General features: G+C 47.9%; 2 protein-coding genes across 3 annotated transcripts; one reads left to right on the forward strand and one right to left on the reverse strand.

Moving 5' to 3' along the window:
* Positions 1-7,068: 7,068 nt before the first annotated feature.
* Positions 7,069-7,977, forward strand: LOC123131036 (uncharacterized). The gene has a single exon (XM_044550809.1). The coding sequence runs from the start codon at positions 7,138-7,140 to the stop codon at positions 7,717-7,719; it is 582 nt and encodes a 193-aa protein (XP_044406744.1). The 5' UTR covers positions 7,069-7,137; the 3' UTR covers positions 7,720-7,977.
* Positions 7,978-14,008: 6,031 nt separating this feature from the next.
* On the reverse strand, positions 14,009-18,212 carry LOC123128503 (zinc finger BED domain-containing protein RICESLEEPER 2-like). 2 transcript variants are annotated; one of them, XM_044548528.1, is made up of 6 exons: positions 17,848-18,212; positions 17,561-17,644; positions 17,265-17,475; positions 16,887-17,151; positions 14,911-16,783; positions 14,009-14,417 (listed from the first exon to the last, which is right to left on the reverse strand). In XM_044548528.1, the coding sequence occupies exons 2-5, from the start codon at positions 17,605-17,607 to the stop codon at positions 15,504-15,506; spliced, it is 1,803 nt and encodes a 600-aa protein (XP_044404463.1). In that variant the 5' UTR covers positions 17,608-17,644; positions 17,848-18,212; the 3' UTR covers positions 14,009-14,417; positions 14,911-15,503. The 2 variants fall into 2 exon arrangements, with proteins under 2 accessions (XP_044404463.1, XP_044404462.1); XM_044548527.1 differs by having other exon boundaries at positions 17,561-18,212.
* Between the last annotated feature and the right edge of the window lie 320 nt (positions 18,213-18,532).

Here is an 18,532-nt window from a genome sequence, read left to right on the forward strand (position 1 = left end):
CATTCTTAACAAGACAGATGGTAATACTCCAAGGTAAAGAAGAACAATTGTTGCATAGCACGAAACTCAAGGTACAACACAGAAACTCAAGGTACAACACAAAACAAGAACAAGTTTTGTGTTGGAGGGAATGCAATAATGTTGTTGATGTTAACCCAAATCATCGAGGGGGCAAGCATGGAATTTCTCATCAGGAACTCAATGTACGTCTCGAAAGAAGTTAAAATGTTGACGATGATCATGACACATTTATCGAGAGGTTTCAAGAAGATGTAATCGATCGGCGAGGACATCACATCAAGGGAATGGTGAAGTAAAAGGTTATTATAACCATAGATAAGATGCCACCTCTGAATTCAGAGTTGTCTCTCAAGACAAACAATATGATGCGGAAAGTTCGATGTAAGCTTAGAGCATTGTCGGGATTGTGTCCCGGGGGAAAGGACCAGGTAGCACCGTTAAAATTTAGCACAATAATGATATAGCCGATTAGGCTAGGAATGACTTGAAGGATTATTAAACTCATAAGCAATGAAAATTACTTGGGGTTATCGAACTAGAATGCGGAATCAGTTCATATATCGGTGTTCTCGGTTGATGACAACCCAGAACCCGTGAAGTGACTATGACGGGGAAAGGCACTACTTCATCAAAAATGCATAAGATGTAGTGCAATCGGTTGATATCCTCGAGATACCAGGGGGTTAATACTCGAAGGTAGATCAAAATAGAGGTTGGGCTAGGGTATTGCTCTGCAGAAGACAAGTGCTTAAACTTGCACGAGAAAAGGTATTTACAAGAGAACATGGTCGGAACCACGATTGCAAAAGGCCAGATCCTAGATATAAGATGAACTTATACCAAAGGAATAATTAATTTAAGAGAAGCTTTAATGATAAGATATACATCGTGTCCATGGGCATGAACGCAAGGTTCAAGGTCGACTCCCACTTCTTCAATGTATAACCATCCATTCACCTCTCACTTTCAAAGAAGTTGTAGTGTTGAAATTTTATCTAGCAAAATACCAGAAGAATATGACTCGCGAAAACTTTCAAGCTCACACATATTAAGGAAGGCATAGGTTCAACCCGTCAGGGTATCATGGAAACATATACCACAAACTTCAGGAGTAAATAACACAAGCTTGAAAGTAGAGCACGGTTGACCAAGCAGAGGATACAATTTACCAAAGACATTATGTATCCGAGGAAAGGCTCTCAGGCTTATTGAATAAGGAGGACGATGTCAGATAAAATCCAACAAAAGGATCTGGGGGTGTACACGGGATCTTATGTGAGCATCGGTACTCAACTAGAGGAAGAAGGATGCAAGGAGATCAGATTATAGAAACAACTGACTAACTCAAAGCTCAAATGCAAAAGAATTTATGATTTCCGATCAAGGGATCAAAAGCAATGCTCTGATTAAGGATGGATAAGTTGCGTAGACTTAAGGGTACAATCGATGGCAATCCGATTGGTCGAGAACCAGCTCATGTTTAAAATGATGTCTGAGCCGGAAGGATAAATCCTGAGGATTGCAAGCATCCGTAGCATATTGAATCGACGAACTCAAAATGATAGTGACAAAGGATGCTAATAAGATTACTAGACTTATGGGATTAACCATAATGTAATCAAGCAAGAATTTCACAAGCCATAGGCTGCTGAGGATTTTCGGAAGATCGAATGGTATTTCAAAGATTGTGACATACATGAATCAACTTGGGACGAATGGATACTCGGTAAGTGCGAGAAATTATTCGTAGGGGTATTCAGGTGGCAAAGAACTGCAAGGCAGTAGGCACAAAGTATTCTCGGGGTATCTTGTAATAACAAGATCGAATGGGAATAAAAGTAAGCACAACAGGTGTAAGTATTTATCCATAGGGATATTTCGGTGGTAGGAAATTGCAAAAGCAACAGGCACAAGGTCTCAAGAGAATATCAGAGGGTATCTTCGAAATCTTCTGGTGCAGCCGGCGATCATCTGGACTGAAAGGGCTCTCCGGGAGAAAGTATTTTCGAGAACCTAAAGTTAGATTTTAGTAAATTCATTAACCCGAATATAAGAGAGATCAGAGTCCCAGAGTAACGATCGAGGAGTAAAAGATACTAATACCACCCAGATGGCGACGTGGGCCCGTAAGGCACACAACCATGTTAGTAAAAGTTTTTGTAATGTCTAGCCTCGACTTCGGCCAAAGAGTGTGGAAGGGGGATTCCTACAGGCAGTTGGCTCTGATACCAACTTATGACACCCCCGATTCAATCGTACACTGATCATACACGCAAACGTGTACGATCAAGATCAGGGACTCACGAGAAGATATCACAACACAACTCTACAAATAAAAATAAGTCATACCAGCATCATATTACAAGCCAGGGGCCTCGAGGGCTCGAATACAAGAGCTCGATCATAGACGAGTCACCGGAAGCAACAATATCTGAGTACAGACACAAGTTAAACAAGTTTGCCTTAAGAAGGCTAGCACAAACTGGGATACAGATCGAAAGAGGCGCAGGCCTCCTGCATGGGATCCTCCTAACTAGTCATGGTCGTCGCCAGCGGGCTGCTAGTAGGAGGCACCTCCCGAGTAGTAGTAGTCGTCATCGATGGTGGCGTCTGGCTCCTGGGCTCCAACGTCTGGTCGCAACAATCGAGTATAGAAAGGGGGAGCAAAGCAACCGTGAGTACTCATCCAAAGTACTCGCAAGCAAGGAGCTACACTACATATGTATGCATTGGTATCAAATGGAATAAGGGTATCATATGTGGACTGAACTGCAGAATGCCAGAATAAGAGGGGGATAGCTAGTCCTTTCGAAGACTACGCTTCTGGTAACCTCCATCTTGCAGCAGGAGAAGAGAGTAGATGGTAAGTTCACCAAGTAGCATCGCATAGCATAATCCTAACCGATGATCCTCTCCTCATCGCCCTGTGAGAGAGCGATCACGTTGTATCTGGCACTTGGAAGAGTGTGTTTTATTAAGTATCCGGTTCTAGTTGTCATAAGGTCAAGGTACAACTCCGAGTTGTCCTTTTACCGAGGGACACGGCTATTCGAATAGATCAACTTCCCTGCAGGGGTGCACCACATAACCCAACACGCTCGATCCCATTTGGCCGGACACACTTTCCTGGGTCATGCCCGGCCTCGAAAGGTCAACGCGTCGCAGCCCTACCTAGGCACAACAGAGAGGTCAACACGCCGGTCTAAATCCTATGCCGCAGGGGTCTGGGCCCATCGCCCTTTGCACACCTGCACGTTGCGAACGCGGCCGGAGAGCAGACCTAGCAACCTCCATTACAAAGGAAGTTGCGTTACGTGGTCCAACCCGGCGCGCTTCGCTCAGTCGCTGACGTCACGAAGGCTTCGGCTGATACCACCGTGTCGAGTGCACATAACTGTCCCCGCGTAGATGGTTAGTGCGTATAGGCCAGTGGCCAGACTCAGATCAAATACCAAGATCTCGTTAAGTGTGTTATTTTGAAATAACCGCGAACGCCGACCAGGGCCAGGCCCACCTCTCTCCTAGGTGGTCTCAACCTGCCCTGTCGCTTCGCCACAAAGATCCACACAGAGGGCCATTGGGACAAAGGCCCTTTCAGCCCCCAATCCGTGAATCACTCGCGGGTGCTCCACGAGCCGACCCGACTTTAGTCACCACATGTATCATGTATAAAGTATATAGTATATACCCATGATCACCTCCCGAGTGATCACGGCCCGATAGTATAGCATGGCATACGGACACGAATGTAGGGCCACTGATGATAAACTAGCATCCTATACTAAGCATTAGGATTGCAGGTAAAGGTAACAACAGTAGTAGTAAGGACAGGCTATGCATCAGGATAGGATTAACGGAAAGCGGTAACATGCTACACTACTCTAATGCAAGCAGTATAGAGAAGAGTAGGCGATATCTGGTGATCAAAGGGGGGGCTTGCCTGGTTGCTCTGGCAAGAAGGACGGGTCATCGACACCGTAGTCGTACTGGGGGTCTCCGGCAGTCTCGGGGTCTACCGGAAAGAAGTAACGGAGGGGGAACACAATAAATAATAGAGCAATCAATGCAACAAAAAGCAAGACGCGGCATTACGTTGTGCTAGGGGTGACCTGACGCAGTATGAGGTGATACCAGTGAAGGGGGGGACATCCGGGAAATATCCTCGATGTTTCGGGTTTTCAGACAAATGAATCAGAGGGGGAAAGTTGCATGTTTGCTATGCTAGGGTTGCGTGGCGGACGAGCGGGCTGCGTGTCCGAATTCGTCTCGTCGTTCTGAGCAACTTTCATGTACAAAGTATTTTCATCCGAGTTACGAATTATTTTATATTAGTTTCTAAAGTTTTAATACATTTTCTGAATTAATATTATTTCGGAATTTAAAAAGTTGAATGCTATGGGTACACATACATGGGGCTGACTGGTGGGGACAGGGGGCTGAGTCAGCAGCCCAGTCAGCAGTCAAAGTTTGGCTGTTGACTGGTCAAACTGAGCAGAGACAACTAAGTTAATTAGTTCTAACTTAAACAGATTAATTAACATTAAGTTAATTAAGCAAACTTAATTAACTAATCAATTAGTTAATTTAATAACTATTATTTTCTTTTCATTTTTAACATTTTGTTTGTTTTTTCGTTTTCAGGGGCAGGCCCCACTGTCATTTTCCCAGGGGCTAACGGGTATTGGGCGTAGCGTGTGTGGGCGCTGGGGAAACGGGGCGGAACCCCGCTGTGCGGGCGTAACCCGCCCAGACGACGCGCCAGAGCCGGCCGCGGGCGCCGGCGGTCAGGGGGCACACAAGCGTCGGCCGGAACAGGGCGGCGGGGCGGAGGGAACCGGAGCCGTGGGCGCGCGTGCGCCGGCGAGCGACAGCGCGGCGCAGGAGGACGGGCGAGGAGCGGTGGCCGCACGCGCAGCCGGCGGTGAGCACGGCTGCGACGGCTGAAGAGAAGTGGCCGCGCGGACGAGCAGCAGTGGCGGAGCTCGCGAGCGAGGGTGGGGGTACGGCCACGGCAGGCGCTGGGGCTCGCGGTGAGCGCGGTCTGTGGCGAGCGCGGACGGGGATGGCCGCGGTGACCGTGGGCGTCTGTCCGCGGTGCGCGCGAGCTATCGTGGGACAGCGAGTAAAGCAGAGGGGGGAAGAAGGGAGCACACAGTAGGAGCTCACAGCGAACAGGGTTCGGGGAAGTGCTCGGGGAGGCCGGCAGCGCTATGGCAGAGCGGCGCGGAGGAGGTCGAGGCGCGCAGGGCGGTGACGAGATGCAGGCGAGCGCCGGCCACGACCGGGCGCGACCAAGGGAGGCGCAGGGCAGCGCAAACGGCAGGGGCGGGCGGAAGAAGGCGACGGACGGTGGTGAAGCAGTCGTGGGCGGCGAGCGACGGCGGGGTCCTCGGCGGCGAAGGGATCGTGCGTGCGTGCACAATCTAGTACGGGGGGAGAGGAGGAACGAGGGGAGAGAGTGGGGGTTCAGGATCGAGGGAAGTGGGGATCGAGCGTGGGGGGGGGGGGGGGGGGGTCTCCCCTGGCGGCGCTGGAGGGAGAGGAAGGTGGGGATCGTGAGGGAATGGGGTTAGGCTAGGGTTAGGTCGGGAGAGTCGGGCCATATAGGCCAGGGAGGGGTGCAGGGAATGGGCCGGCCTGACTGGTGGCCAGGTTGGCCGTGGCCCATTAGGGGGCTTCTTTTCCTTCTTTTTTTGTTTGTTTTCTGGTTTTGTGTTTTCTTCTTTTTCTTTTATTTATTACTCATTTCTGTTTTAGTTCATTTTGAAATATTTAGGCACTTTCTAAAACTATGTTTTCTTTACTATAATTACCCTTTGTAATATTCAGCACTCATCGAACATTTTTGTTTCAACTTTTGAAAACTTTTGTTGTTTGACATATTTTGAATTTAAATTTTGAAACGGTTTCGAATCATTGTGAGGTTAGCAACACTAACCGAGGTGACGTGGCATGATTTTCGTAAGATTACTGTAGCATGATTATCCGGGCGTTACACCGCACAAAGGTGACCGGCCACTCGCTGCTCGCCAAGACTCCATCTTGGCTGAGCTCTCACAGCGCCGCCACCACTAGTTGTTTGTGGGTTCGCACCTCTGCCTCCAAACGGTGTCGTGGCCACCATAGCTCACCATCGCACCGTTGCCAGCTCTGTCCGGGCCTGCCGCCCTCCTGCCACGCATCGGCAGTCAACCCCCACTCTCGGCGGCACGGATCTGACCAGATTGAGCTCCGCCGCAAAGAACGCTGTGCCACCATCGACACGCGCGCTCCACCGCTACGTGTCGCCCTGACCAGTAGGCCGCGCCACCCCGCACCGCCACCGCCTGCGCGCGCAACCCGTCACGCCGGCCTCCGAGCTCCACCGACGAGCCCGAAGAAGGAGACCAAGGCGGCCCCTATTCCAGGCGAGGGCAAAGGAGATCCCGTCGCCGCTGACCCCGTGTGAGCTTTGCCTGGCGGCGACGGGGGGGGGGGGGGGGGGGCTGTGTCCGGCGGCAGCTAGGGTTGGGCACCCGGGTGGCCCGCGCGGGAGGTGGGGGTGCAAGGGTGGCTTCAGGGGGGATCTTCAATTCACATACACAATAAGCTACGGGAAAGGGTCCAACGTTCGCTTTCTTTGATGAGTCATTTTCTTTGTCAACGGTGCTTCTGGGTGCATGAATTTAAAAAATGTAGACATATAACAACAATATGACCAAAATTTTCATATCATATTGATTTCAACAATATAAGACAGACTAACACAAACAAAAATATGTCACTTCACTAAAAATTATAGGAGATCACAATGAAAATTGTAGCATGAGGCTATAAAATGCTTTGAAATTTCCACTATCCCACATAATTCATTTTAAGCAATCCTACAATCACTAGTATAGCATACGGAATTCCAAGCACCCCCTATAACGAATTTCGAAATGACACTTGTGGTTCAAATCCTCCATTTTCTCATAATTTGTTTGTTTGTTAAGAAAGCAAAAAAATATCTCGCGTTGCAATACGAGGATAACACATGCGCGGCCTTCATTCTTTTCTCGTCTTCCCACACACGGACGAACGGTCACAACCCACAACCCACACTCCCACAGGCCACAGCACTCCAAGCAGGCGGCCATGGAGTTGCTCCTTCTCCCTTCCCGTGCCACTGTCTCCCGCCGGCTCCTGCCAACCGCCCCACTCCGCCGCGCCAGCGCGGCCACCTTCCGGCCGTCGGCCAGCTCCGGCAACGTGGAGGCCACCACCGGCGCCACGGCGACGACGTCGGCAGCCAAAACCGGCCAAGAATGGCGCGCGGGCGGGCGGCAGGGCCAGGCGCCGTTCGGGTTCAACCTGGACCTGTCCGAGGAGATGAGGCGTGATATGATGTGCCGGATGCTGGCCTTCCCCGCGGCGGCGGTGGCGGCGGAGGCCGCACTCCTGTGGGCGCTCGACAGCGGCGTCGACGCGCCCGCGTGGGCCGGCAAGGCGGGGTCGGCCGTGCTGTTCGCTGCGGGGCTGCTCGGGTCCCAGTACGGGTTCTTCTCCTCGAGGTGGGACGCGGCGGAGACGGGGTCGTTGGTGGGGTGGGAGCTCGCCGCCCGGCACTGGAACGCGCTGTCCATGACCAGGGGTTCGTCCACGGAAGAGGAAGATGAGGAGGACGACGAGGAGTGGGAGTGGGTGTACGAGGAAGACGAGGAAGAAACTGACGATTAGTTGGGTAGATACAGTCTGTGATAGCAAGGTAATTGGTTGGATTAAACCTTGTAAAATGCATGTGACAGTGCTCGGTTTGGTTAAACCACATGCAGTAAATAGAATGGTTACATGTAGGCCTAGAACTAGCACTTCTTTTCCTGTCATTTCTGTATCGTCTCCTGTGAATATAGTCACCATACTTTTGTTTTTCTTACAACGTTGTGTCCACAATTGGTGCGTACGAGAGTGAAATCCAACGGATTCGCCTATGTTCTACTCCCTCTGTTTCAAAATATAAGACCATTTTTGACATTAAAAATTACTCCCTCTATTTCCAAATACAAGACCTTTTAGGATTCCACAATAGACTATAAGGAGCTAAATGAGTGAATATACGCTCTAACATATGTCTATATACATCTTTATATAGTTTATAGTGGAATCTCTAAAAGTTCTTATATTTAGAAACGGATGTAGTATTTGACAATCTGTAGAATGAACCGATTCTAACACTCTCCTTAAAATTTAAATTGCAGCCATTTCTAACATCTTTCAGTTTCTGTTCTCTGCCCATACACCAAGGTATTCTTTGTTTGGGCTTCAGTTTCGACAGAATCAGTTAGGAATTCGCTGTGTTGGCAAAGCTGGTTCGACAGAATCCGCTTTAGCGTTGAAGTACACCGGGTCGTGCGTCAGTCCAATGTCTGAAAAATAGCCCGAATCAGATTTTGGCTGTTTTTTCAAAGACTGGTTGTTTGTTTCAGATTCAGCCTTCTCAAAGCTGTAAATGGTTTCTAAAGCTGAAACAAACACCCCCTAACATTGACGATGACATTGTATCAAACTACTCTGTAGCAGTCTTGACCAACATAACCAGTACATGTTGATGTGGTGCATGATACTTTTTTGACTTCTTACATCAAAATTTCACATATCATGATTATTTTTTTGCGTGAATACACAGATCATGAATTTGATGTTGCATATTTTCTAAAGTGCAGCGGATAGAAGAGGTGGTAACGGAGCTGCCCCCACTAAATATACTAGGTGACTTCCCGCGCGTTGCTGCGGGATTTCGAAGATTAATTTTGAATACATTCTATATGCATGAAATGATCTCAATTGAAAACTATTATTTTCGGAAGTAATTCTATGTGAACAAAGAATATGCATGTACATTGGACTATTGGAGATGGAACAATTAAATTGGGGTATGCATGTGCTACAAAATAGTTCTAGTAGATGATGACTGTGACATATTTGGTGATGTGGAGGGCTGCATGTTGAGAGAATTAGACTTAGTGGGGATAAACTATTTATGTATTATAGATTCAATTGTCAAATGTGTGTAAAATACCGTTGTTTTGTTAAGATGCCTACTGCTTTGGGATCTTCTTTTTCTGATAGCAATGTGACAAAATATTCTTTAGAGTTGGAGAAGACAACATGGCACATCTGAGCTACGTTGCTTCACATTTTGTCTCAAGATAGCAAGCGTGACAGAGATTCTTTAGAGTTAGAGAACACAACATCCCACATTAGAGCTATGCTGAATGGAGGGAGGCAACCACAAACATGTGCACGCGAAGAGCAAGAGAGAAGAGGAGAAAAACATCGACGTTTGTTGTAATTTGGATGGATATGTCCTTTCAAAGATTTGTTTTTCTTGGCAATGCACAGGCATTAAACTAGTAGGACTAATCTCAATGTCTGAGACGCACTATCCTAAATTGCTTTGACTGCCTTGATTTTCTTCATCTACAACTTCCATGTGTCAGCAATTTAATCTATAGCAGCAAATTCATAATAAGCATTGATTGTACCAACAAAATCATACTCCCTTTAAGGACAAGTTTTTCGGACGGAGAAAGTATTAAACAATATGTTAAGTTGTCTGCTTATTTTGGCTTAGCATGGCACTTATTTGGAATTAGCATGAGCAGAACGACATGACATTGAGCGGAACAACAATTCCCACCAACAAAAGTGGAACACAAAGAAGAGGAACCGAGAGGAGATGGTGAGAGGAGAAGAGAGTATCTCACCATCGGACGGGGCAGGCGGGGTGATTATGAGACACTAGGATTCTGGCTGTTTTTTTATGACTCTTGAGGCAAAATCGAGTTCTTTTGTGATTTTGCTTCTGACCCAGATTCTTTAGAAGTGGACCTACCTGAAAGTTCTCTTGTTGTCTTTCCCTTCTCCACCTCGCCTGCACCAAAAGCGCCTTCACCATTAGTCCGTCCGTGGGGACATGTTGCTCCTCCTGTGATTTGTTGGCTGACAAGAAACTCCGTGCAGAGAGATTGTCAAGAGTGTAATCCGTTATGGGCATTTTCCCTTCGACGGTACGGCCGCAATCCTCATGCCCTTCTCCCGTTAACGGTGCACACCATTGCAGCAATACAATTACTACTAGATTGATCAAGCGTCAATCCAATGACCGTATGAGCTTTGACCTAAAGCTATGTGCATAGTATAGACGACAATTTGAACAAACAGATTGTGAATAGCCAGCAAAATTTCACATCGCAATGCACAACTTTTGCCTAAAACCACTGACCGTTGTGTGTTACTTGTAAAGGAACCCAAAAATTTCATCAAGTTCTAACTCTACCCTCAACTTGCAAAGGGTTAAATAACCATAACCCTATCATCCGCCTACTGCCGGACGAATGACATGGAAGGATCAAATAGCCGCGAAAATGCGGAAAAGACCAAGTTGGGGGTGAGGGATCGTGACGCTTGTTTAGTGGTCCCAGGATTACGTAATGCTTATACCATTGCAAGCAGAAACAAAGCAAAGACATACTAAGAAGGAGAAAGAAAAGGACGCCGCTAACTGCCACACGTGTGGCATATACGACATGCGCCCACACACCGTGTGTGATGTGAGTAGGAGACAGCCCGCATGGGCTGTGTGTGGGCGGACATAGGAATTGCCCACACGTGTGGGTGCGGCTACTTCGTGTCACACGCCCAACAAGTACTACTCATCTTCACCCGTGCGTGTGGCACGAAGCAAAAATGCCCAGACGCAGCTACGTTAGGTATCTCGCGGGATGACTATTTAGTTGCCATCCTGGTTGGCAGATGTAGTTATCCGGGATGGCAAGTGTAGTTGTAAAAGCATGACAATTCTATTTGTTTTGGTTAATTATAGTTGCCATGTCTAATTTATGATAGTTGCCGCGTGTAATCAAACCGTAGTTGCCGTGTGTGATTAACTACTTGCCACCTATAGTCAAAACAGTAGTTGCCATGTGTGTTTACCTAGTTGCCACATGTGGTCCAACCATAGTTGACATGTATTGTTAATCACAGTTGCCATGTGTGTTTATCTGGTTGCCACGTACGCGCAACTGCAGTTGCCGTGTAGCAAAGAATCACAGTTGCCATGTGTGTTTACCGAGTTGCCACGTTCGCGTAACTACAGTTGCCGTGTAGCAGATAATCACAGTTGCCGTGTGTGTATCGAGTTGCCACGTTCGCGTAACTGCAGTTGCCGTCCACAACATAGGAGTGTCATGTGGGCGAAAAGCAGTTCGCCCACACGCGCATGACCTAGATGGTGGATGTGTGGGCAGAAACTAGTTCGCCCACACAACACAGCTGGCAAACAGCGTGGTGCGGGCGTGTGGGCAAACTTTCCAACGCCCACACACCAGCCCCATCCTACGTGGCACAAAAAATCAACCTTTTCGTGCCAAGATTCGTGCAAAAGGCACTGGACGACGATCCAAGCATGTGGGCGAGTTGAGGAACGCCCATACGTGTGGGCGTTAGACTTTTCGAAAGAAAAAGGACCCTAACAAAAGGGTGAACCTAGGGGTGGGCGTTCGGTTCCCCCGAACCGAACGGTTCGGTGCGGTGCTTCGGTGTTTCAGTTTTCTCGGTTCCTAGAAAACACCAACCGATCGGTCTCTAGCAATAATGGAAACCGAACCTTCGGTGCACCGGTTGATCGGTTCGGTATTCGGTTTTGCACCGAATACACCGAACAGCTGGGGCCTGGCCGCCTGGGCACTACCGCGCTAGGCTGGTTTGAGCTGGCCGGATGGTATAGCTGCTAGTACCTTGTTTGTCTCAACACGTGTTATATTCTCAAACAATAGAAAAAGGTGACAGGAGGTGAGCGAGACCGCATGCAGTAGCAAACAACACCTAGGTTCACTATTAAAAAAGGGCATCTAGTACACGTGGACGAGAATTAGCGAGGTAATCATGGGACCAGCCGGCCAGCCTACGGCACTGTTTGCCACTCATCACATCAATGCGCCATCAATTCAATTGATTTTCATCTTGTTGGCTGGCAGCACAAAGTCAGAGCGTACGAACGGAAACTAATTTATGGAGTATGCGTGATTAGCTAGCAAAACTGTTTGAGTTAGCAGCGGCCTCGGTGCTTCGGTCAATTCGGTGCAGCGAGTGCGTAGACCGAAATCACCGAAGTATACTCGGTTTCTCATAATCATTAACCGAGCATAGTACCGAATAAATCGGTTTCGGTCAATTCGGCTTCGATTCAGGTTAATTCGGTTCGGTCATTCGGTTTTCGGGTTATGCCCACCCCTAACCACAAAATCCCCAAATTTGACAGCTCCCCTAAATAATCCCACCGGGCCCCGGCCGTGGGATAAGAACACGAGAAGCAAAACAATGGAGTCCCTCCTCCTCTCCCGATTCTCATTCACCCCCACCCGGACCTCCTCCCCCCTCTACTCCCGGCCGCCCCCTCGCCCCCGCTCGTCTCTCCAGCTCCCCCGTCGTCTCCCCCACCGCCACCTCCGCCTTCGCTCGAGCCCCGGCGGCAGCCGCGGCACGGACGCCACCGAAGACGAGGCCAGCAAGCCCCCCGAGGACGATCTCGGGACGCTGGCGGGGAAGCTCCTGGACGCCTACCGCAACAGCAACAACGACCTCCGGACCTTCCTCCAGAACCTCGTCGACGCGGGGCTCGCCGACTCCTCCGGTCCCTCCTCGACGCCGACCTCCCGGGCCGCAGCCCCGACCTCGGCGTGCTCTGGAAGCTCCCGGCCGTCGCGGCCTTCTCCTTCGCGGGGGTGCCCGCGCTGCTGGGCTACCTCGGCGACGCCGCGGGCGTCGACCGCGTCCCCGCGTGGATGCCGCTCGTCTACTCCCTCGCCTCCTTCGTCCTCGGCTCGCTGCTGGTGGCCGACGCGTCGGTCAGCGACGAGGAGTGGGACGAGTGGGTCGGGCGGCGGGAGCGCGGCGGCGACCTCTCGTTCCTCGAGTCCGAGGAGGTGCTGTGGCGCACGGCGCGGCGGGTCCCCGCGGCCGCGCTCGCGGCCACCGCGGCCGGCGAGGCGGCCCTGCGCGCGGCGGCCGCGGCCACCGGGCTCGACGACCTGCAGCCGCCCGTCTGGGTCGCGTTCCTGCTGTTCGGCCTCCTCCTGGGCGTGCCGTACGGGGTGTTCTCGGCGAGCTTCGACCCCGCGGTGCGGGGCTCGTGGCTTGGCTGGGACGAGTTTGTCACGAACATCCGCGACGTTGTCCTCCGCGCCGGCGACGTCGACGTCGACGGCCGCGGGCGCAAGTAGATGCGATGACCGGCGGACTGAGCGTGTCCTGCGTGGAGCGTGCGATTCCTGTAAAAAATGTAATGGACATGTCTGTTTTGACTTCGACAATGTAGCGAGGATACAGTGGATTTTTGGAGACGGGTGCATTGGAGGACGTTATTAATTTTGAATAGTTTAAGAATCATATTTAAAGTTTCAAAAAAATCTAAAAAAACTCTACGTGATAGAACATTGTGTTATTCACTATTAGAAATCAGTATTATTTATTTATTTTTGTATAGCTCACATGTCTACTCGTTTCATCACCAAACTTTCCTATTGTGTAATATCCATCCATATAAACATGTTGAATATTTTTCTATTTTTTCTAAAACTTCAAAAATACCATTTTAACACTTCAAAAATATAAGACTAAGGGTTTGTCTAGGTCTCAGTCGACAGTCTCAGTCGCTGACATCATCCATGTTAGATTCGGCCTATTTATCATGTGGGCTGCTGGGTTGTATTTTTTCTTGTGTGGGCTTAAGTTATGTGCTGTGGTGAGAAACGCGTGCTGGGCTTCATGATGTAAATGGTCAGTCCACTGGATGTTGTGGGACTGCCCGCACTGGCCACCATTTTTTATGTGGGATTACGCGGGAGCCCAGTTAATTTTCATGCGGGACATGTGGCGTCCACATACTGCCGCATATATTTACAAAGCTTAGACTGGATAAGCTGACATACAAAGGATCACTGGAACGGTGGATAATATTAGCCCACACTGACATAACGATCGCTACTAATTATCACTAGTGAGTTCGAGCTTCATTTAGTAGTCGCCTCTAGAATAACAAAATCCACAAAGCAGCGGCAACTTAACTAAAAACGCCTATCAAAGCAGCAGAAATATCTCCTGCATGTGAACAAAAAGGAATATGCAACACACTCCCCATCCTCCATATTCCAAAATTAACAGAAAGCATCTAGAGTCCTAGACTCAAAACGGCACCAAATGATAAAACTATCAGCTAAGAGCATCTTCCATTCTTCTATCAGCTTTGTGTCGGGCGACCTTTGTACACCAAGCTATGCTCACTGGTCTTTCACTTGATTAATCGGAATCAGAATGGTCCTAGAACTGGCCTCATCTTCGGTCGACTCAATTGATTTTTTCTCCAGAAACATCTCAACCTGCGGTCATTCAAGTTTATTAATAAGTTATATAAAACATACATTACTATCTACATGAAAAAGAAACAAGGATAGAAGTAAGCAGGGTTCCTTAAATCACAAGCATACACCAGTGTGTATTTCCTTTCCCGAAAATGATTGTTAATCAATATTGTCGAGGAGGGAAGCAAAACCATCAAGGATAAAAAGTGCAGATAGCTAGCACCACAATCTTTAAAAAATGCAGATAGCTAGCAACAAATTCACAATAGGCAATGATCTTAAATTAATATTCTAACCAAGAAGAGTCCTTAATGAGTATTATTGTGACCAGATCTTGATAGCATAATTGCAAGGATGATAAATACATACAAGTTAGCAGCATACACAATTTATATTCAGAGCGCAACTCAAAACTATGGACGTAAAAGAAACCAGATTTAACTCCCCAAATTTACCCAAAGCTTGCTACAATTGAACAATTGGTTAGCAATATTATGTAGTGCACACATACCTCAGTTAATAGTAGTGACCTTGATCAGGAGCATTGGCATGCTTATCATTACATCTAAACCAATCTTGAAGGTAGATTAAGGCTTCCACTGTCTCGCTGCACAATCTACTTCTGTAATCGCTGATCAAACGCTTTCCGGTACTGAAAGCCGACTCTGACGATACGACGGAAGCTTGTACAGCAAGAACATCACGAGCTATACAAGAAAGGACGGGATACTTAGACGAGTGAAGATGCCACCATTGAAGAATGTTGAAATCCTCCGTGCGAGTGAATGTGTCTTCTTCTAAGTATCTGGCAAGCTCACTAGCAGTTTGGCGTTGCTTCTTATTCGAGTGTTGGTCCCAATCCGCCAACGGATCATTCTCTTCATTCACAACCTCATCAAAATTTTGTCGCGGTGCTGACTCATCCAATGCATCCGTCATTTGTGAAGAATATTCTTCGAAAAGGTTGTCAAGAACTTCTTTCACTGCAAGCAAGTGTCTTTCTACATCTGGACCAAAAGCTTGTTTTAGTCGAAACTCGATGAAGCAAAGTTTAAATCGTGGATCAAGGATCACAGGAATACAGTTTGGCAAATATGATTCCATTCAATAATTATCAAAAAAAATTTGCATCTCTCCAACCATTGCTTGAACGACTTCATCCTTTGTTGAAGCTTCCTTCTGCAGCAATAACCTCACATTCCAGATTTGATGAAAGTACAAATTTGAGGTAGAATAACTTGAACCAAAAAGTACATTTGTGGCTGTGTGAAAAACTTTTAACATAGCACAAACTGTATCAGCATTTTTCCACTCTCCTAAGGATGGGCAAAACACATAATCCGGGTCCTTTTGCACCAAAGCACGAAAGGCTCTTCGAAAGGGGAGCGCTGACTCCAACATAATATAGGTGGAGTTCCAATGTGTTAGCACATCAGCCGAGGGGAGTTTGCAAGAGATACCAACTTGCGCAACTACTTCTTTGAACTTGTCCAACCGAGAGGGAGAACTCTTAATGTACTTCACACTCTCTCTGATATCATCTATCACACCTTTCATCGTTGTCAACCCATCTTGGACAATCAAATTTATCACATGGCATGCACAACGGATATGAAGTAATTGACCTTTAATAGGCAACATATGCTTGCTGTTCAGATTTTTTCTAAGATTATTGACCATTGTACCATTAACTGATGCATTATCCAATGTCATACTAAAGAGTTTGTCCTCAATATTACACTCCTGCAAACTCTTTAATAAGACATTAAACATTGTTACTCCGTTATGTGGAGTCTCCACCATAAAAAATCTGAAGATCCTCTTTTGCAAAATCCACTTGCTGTTGATCAAATGGCAAGTGATGTATAGATAGGACAAAGTCTGATTAGATGTCCACATGTCCGCTGTTAAAGAAGCTCTACCACTGTATTTCTTCAAATGTCCAGAGAACGCCGACCTCTCCAAATTATAGTGTTTCATGCACTCATCTTTAATAGTATTTCTAGAAACATTTTTGAACAAGGGATTCAAACTTTTCACGAAGTCTCTAAAACCACTATACTCAACTATTGAGAAAGGCAACTCATGCATTACTATCATTCTGGCAAGCAAATCTCTAGATGTTTCTTGATCAAAGTTCCATTGCTTAAGCATAGAGGCATCAGGAGATGAAACCGAGGACTTCATCTTCTCAACGTAGAGGTGTAAATCTGACCTTTTTTCACAAGCAGCCAAGTGTCTTCTTACACCACTTGTGCCAACATCTCGTCCAGCTTGAAACACTTCATGACAGTGCTTGCACTGAGCTTTGACAAGTATCTTATGACGATAAATTGGTTTGAAATCCCTCCAAACAGCAGAAGTTAGCCTTCTTGTCTTGCGGACTGTTAATTGGCAAGCAAATAAAATGTCAACTCACAAGAACATTTTAAACTTGTAACTACATACAAGTGTAATTACAAAAGAGAAAAAACAAAGCCAACTCACCATGTGGATGATTAATTTTTGAGCCTCCAAATGGAGTAGTCACTGGAGAAGGGGATCCTAAGATAGATGGTGATCTCGCGGACGAATTTGCCCTCTCCTCCAATGGGGAACTTGCAATCCTCGTTGAGGGAGACCTGCCCCTTTTTGAGGCTGCAACTCTTGCTAGAAGACCAAGGGAAGATCTCCACGTGCTCGCCACCGGTGACCTTACCAATGGTGATCTTGTCGCTCTTTGACTATGTGTCATAGGTGGAGAATCTCGTCTCTAGATAACAAAACACAGAAATTTCAGAACATGATATCAATTTCAAGAAGGTATAAAAGCAGATTTGTGGTATAGAGTGAGGTTTAATAGAGAAATCTGGCAAGAAAAATGACCTGTAGCCCCTCTGTTGTAGCTCCTTGATCAAATTCAAAACAGTTCATTGAACGAGCATGTTTCCTCTTCCCCTGCAACTCCTCCTCCTCCTCCTGGTTTTTCCTCTTCTTCTCTTGCTTCTTCCTCTTCTCTTCTCTCTTCTCGTTCCTCTTCTCTTCCAGGCTTTTCTTTCTCTCCTTATGCCTTCGTTTTCCCTTCTGCCTTTCTAATCTGTAACGCAAACATAGGGGGTCAAAAAAAAAATCAAAGAATACAAGTAATGTCACGGGGAAACACATGAGGGCCAGATACTTACTTCCGTTCCTCATCGATAGCATTCCACACATGTTGTTCCTGCTCCATGGCTTCCCTTGGGGTAGCTGATGCACATTCAGTATAGCTGATGCACATTCAGTATAGCTGCCTCAGCAAGCTACTCACATCCACACATAATAGTAATATCTAACAGGCTACTCACATTCAGTATAGCTGATGCACAACAAAACATGGATCACAACTAGTGTACCTGATTCACATCAAGCAATTGAAGAAGACATGCCTGGCCCCTTGGGGTAGAATAGGAGGAGGGGGGATTTTGCATACCTTGGGGTAGAATAGGAGGAGGCGCGGGAGCAGGGGCCGAAGAGGCCATCACCGGGATCGGGGAGGGAGCAGCCACGCAGGGCTCGGCTTGGTCCCCGGCTATCCCCTTTGACGGCGGCGGAGGAGCAGGAGCTAAAGAGGGCGTCGGCAGGATAGGGGAGAGAGCAGAGGAGTCATCTTCGCAAGGCTTGGCTCAGTCGCCGGCGATGTCCTTGGACGACGGCCTCTTCGAGAAACACGACGGCGACGGCGGCTCCATGGGATTGGAAGCGAGAGGTGGTGCCGCACCACTGGTGCGGTGGAGATGGCGGCGACGGCGCCCTAGCCTAGGGCATAACGTGACTAGGGAAGGACGCGAAGGGGGGGTTGTGGACTGCCGCTGGCTCGATGGGCTTTTCTGGGCTATCCACTTGCGTCGTTTAATTTTTCTGGGTGTCCACGAATGCCACATCACGTTTTTTTGGTGGATGGCATATGTGGGACTAATGGGACCCAGCGCCACTTACATCCTGAGCTGGGCTTCACCCCGTGTGGTGAAGGAAACGAGTGCACCCAGCCGGACGCACAAGTCCATGTGAAAGGTTGCTAAAAAAAGGTCCACGTGAAAGCAACTCCTTTTTTGTAACGCGATCCCACACTTCAAACGAGTGCAGCTAGCTAGTTGGCCTCGTGGTGGCTGGTGATC

This window comes from Triticum aestivum, chromosome 6A (genome assembly GCF_018294505.1).
Source record: "Triticum aestivum cultivar Chinese Spring chromosome 6A, IWGSC CS RefSeq v2.1, whole genome shotgun sequence".
Taxonomy (NCBI): domain Eukaryota; kingdom Viridiplantae; phylum Streptophyta; class Magnoliopsida; order Poales; family Poaceae; genus Triticum; species Triticum aestivum.

Bases quoted from the DNA above. Each gene is read 5' to 3' on its own strand.
- LOC123131036 (XM_044550809.1), top strand. From the start codon at position 7,138: ATGGAGTTGCTCCTTCTCCCTTCCCGTGCCACTGTCTCCCGCCGGCTC.
- LOC123128503 (XM_044548527.1), bottom strand. From the start codon at position 17,655: ATGTGCATCAGCTATACTGAATGTGCATCAGCTACCCCAAGGGAAGCC. The intron at 17,476-17,560 runs GTAAGTATCTGG...TTTGCGTTACAG, and splicing joins GCTATCGATGAGGAACGGAA to ATTAGAAAGGCAGAAGGGAA. The intron at 16,784-16,886 runs GTGAGTTGGCTT...GCCAATTAACAG, and splicing joins AAAAATTAATCATCCACATG to TCCGCAAGACAAGAAGGCTA.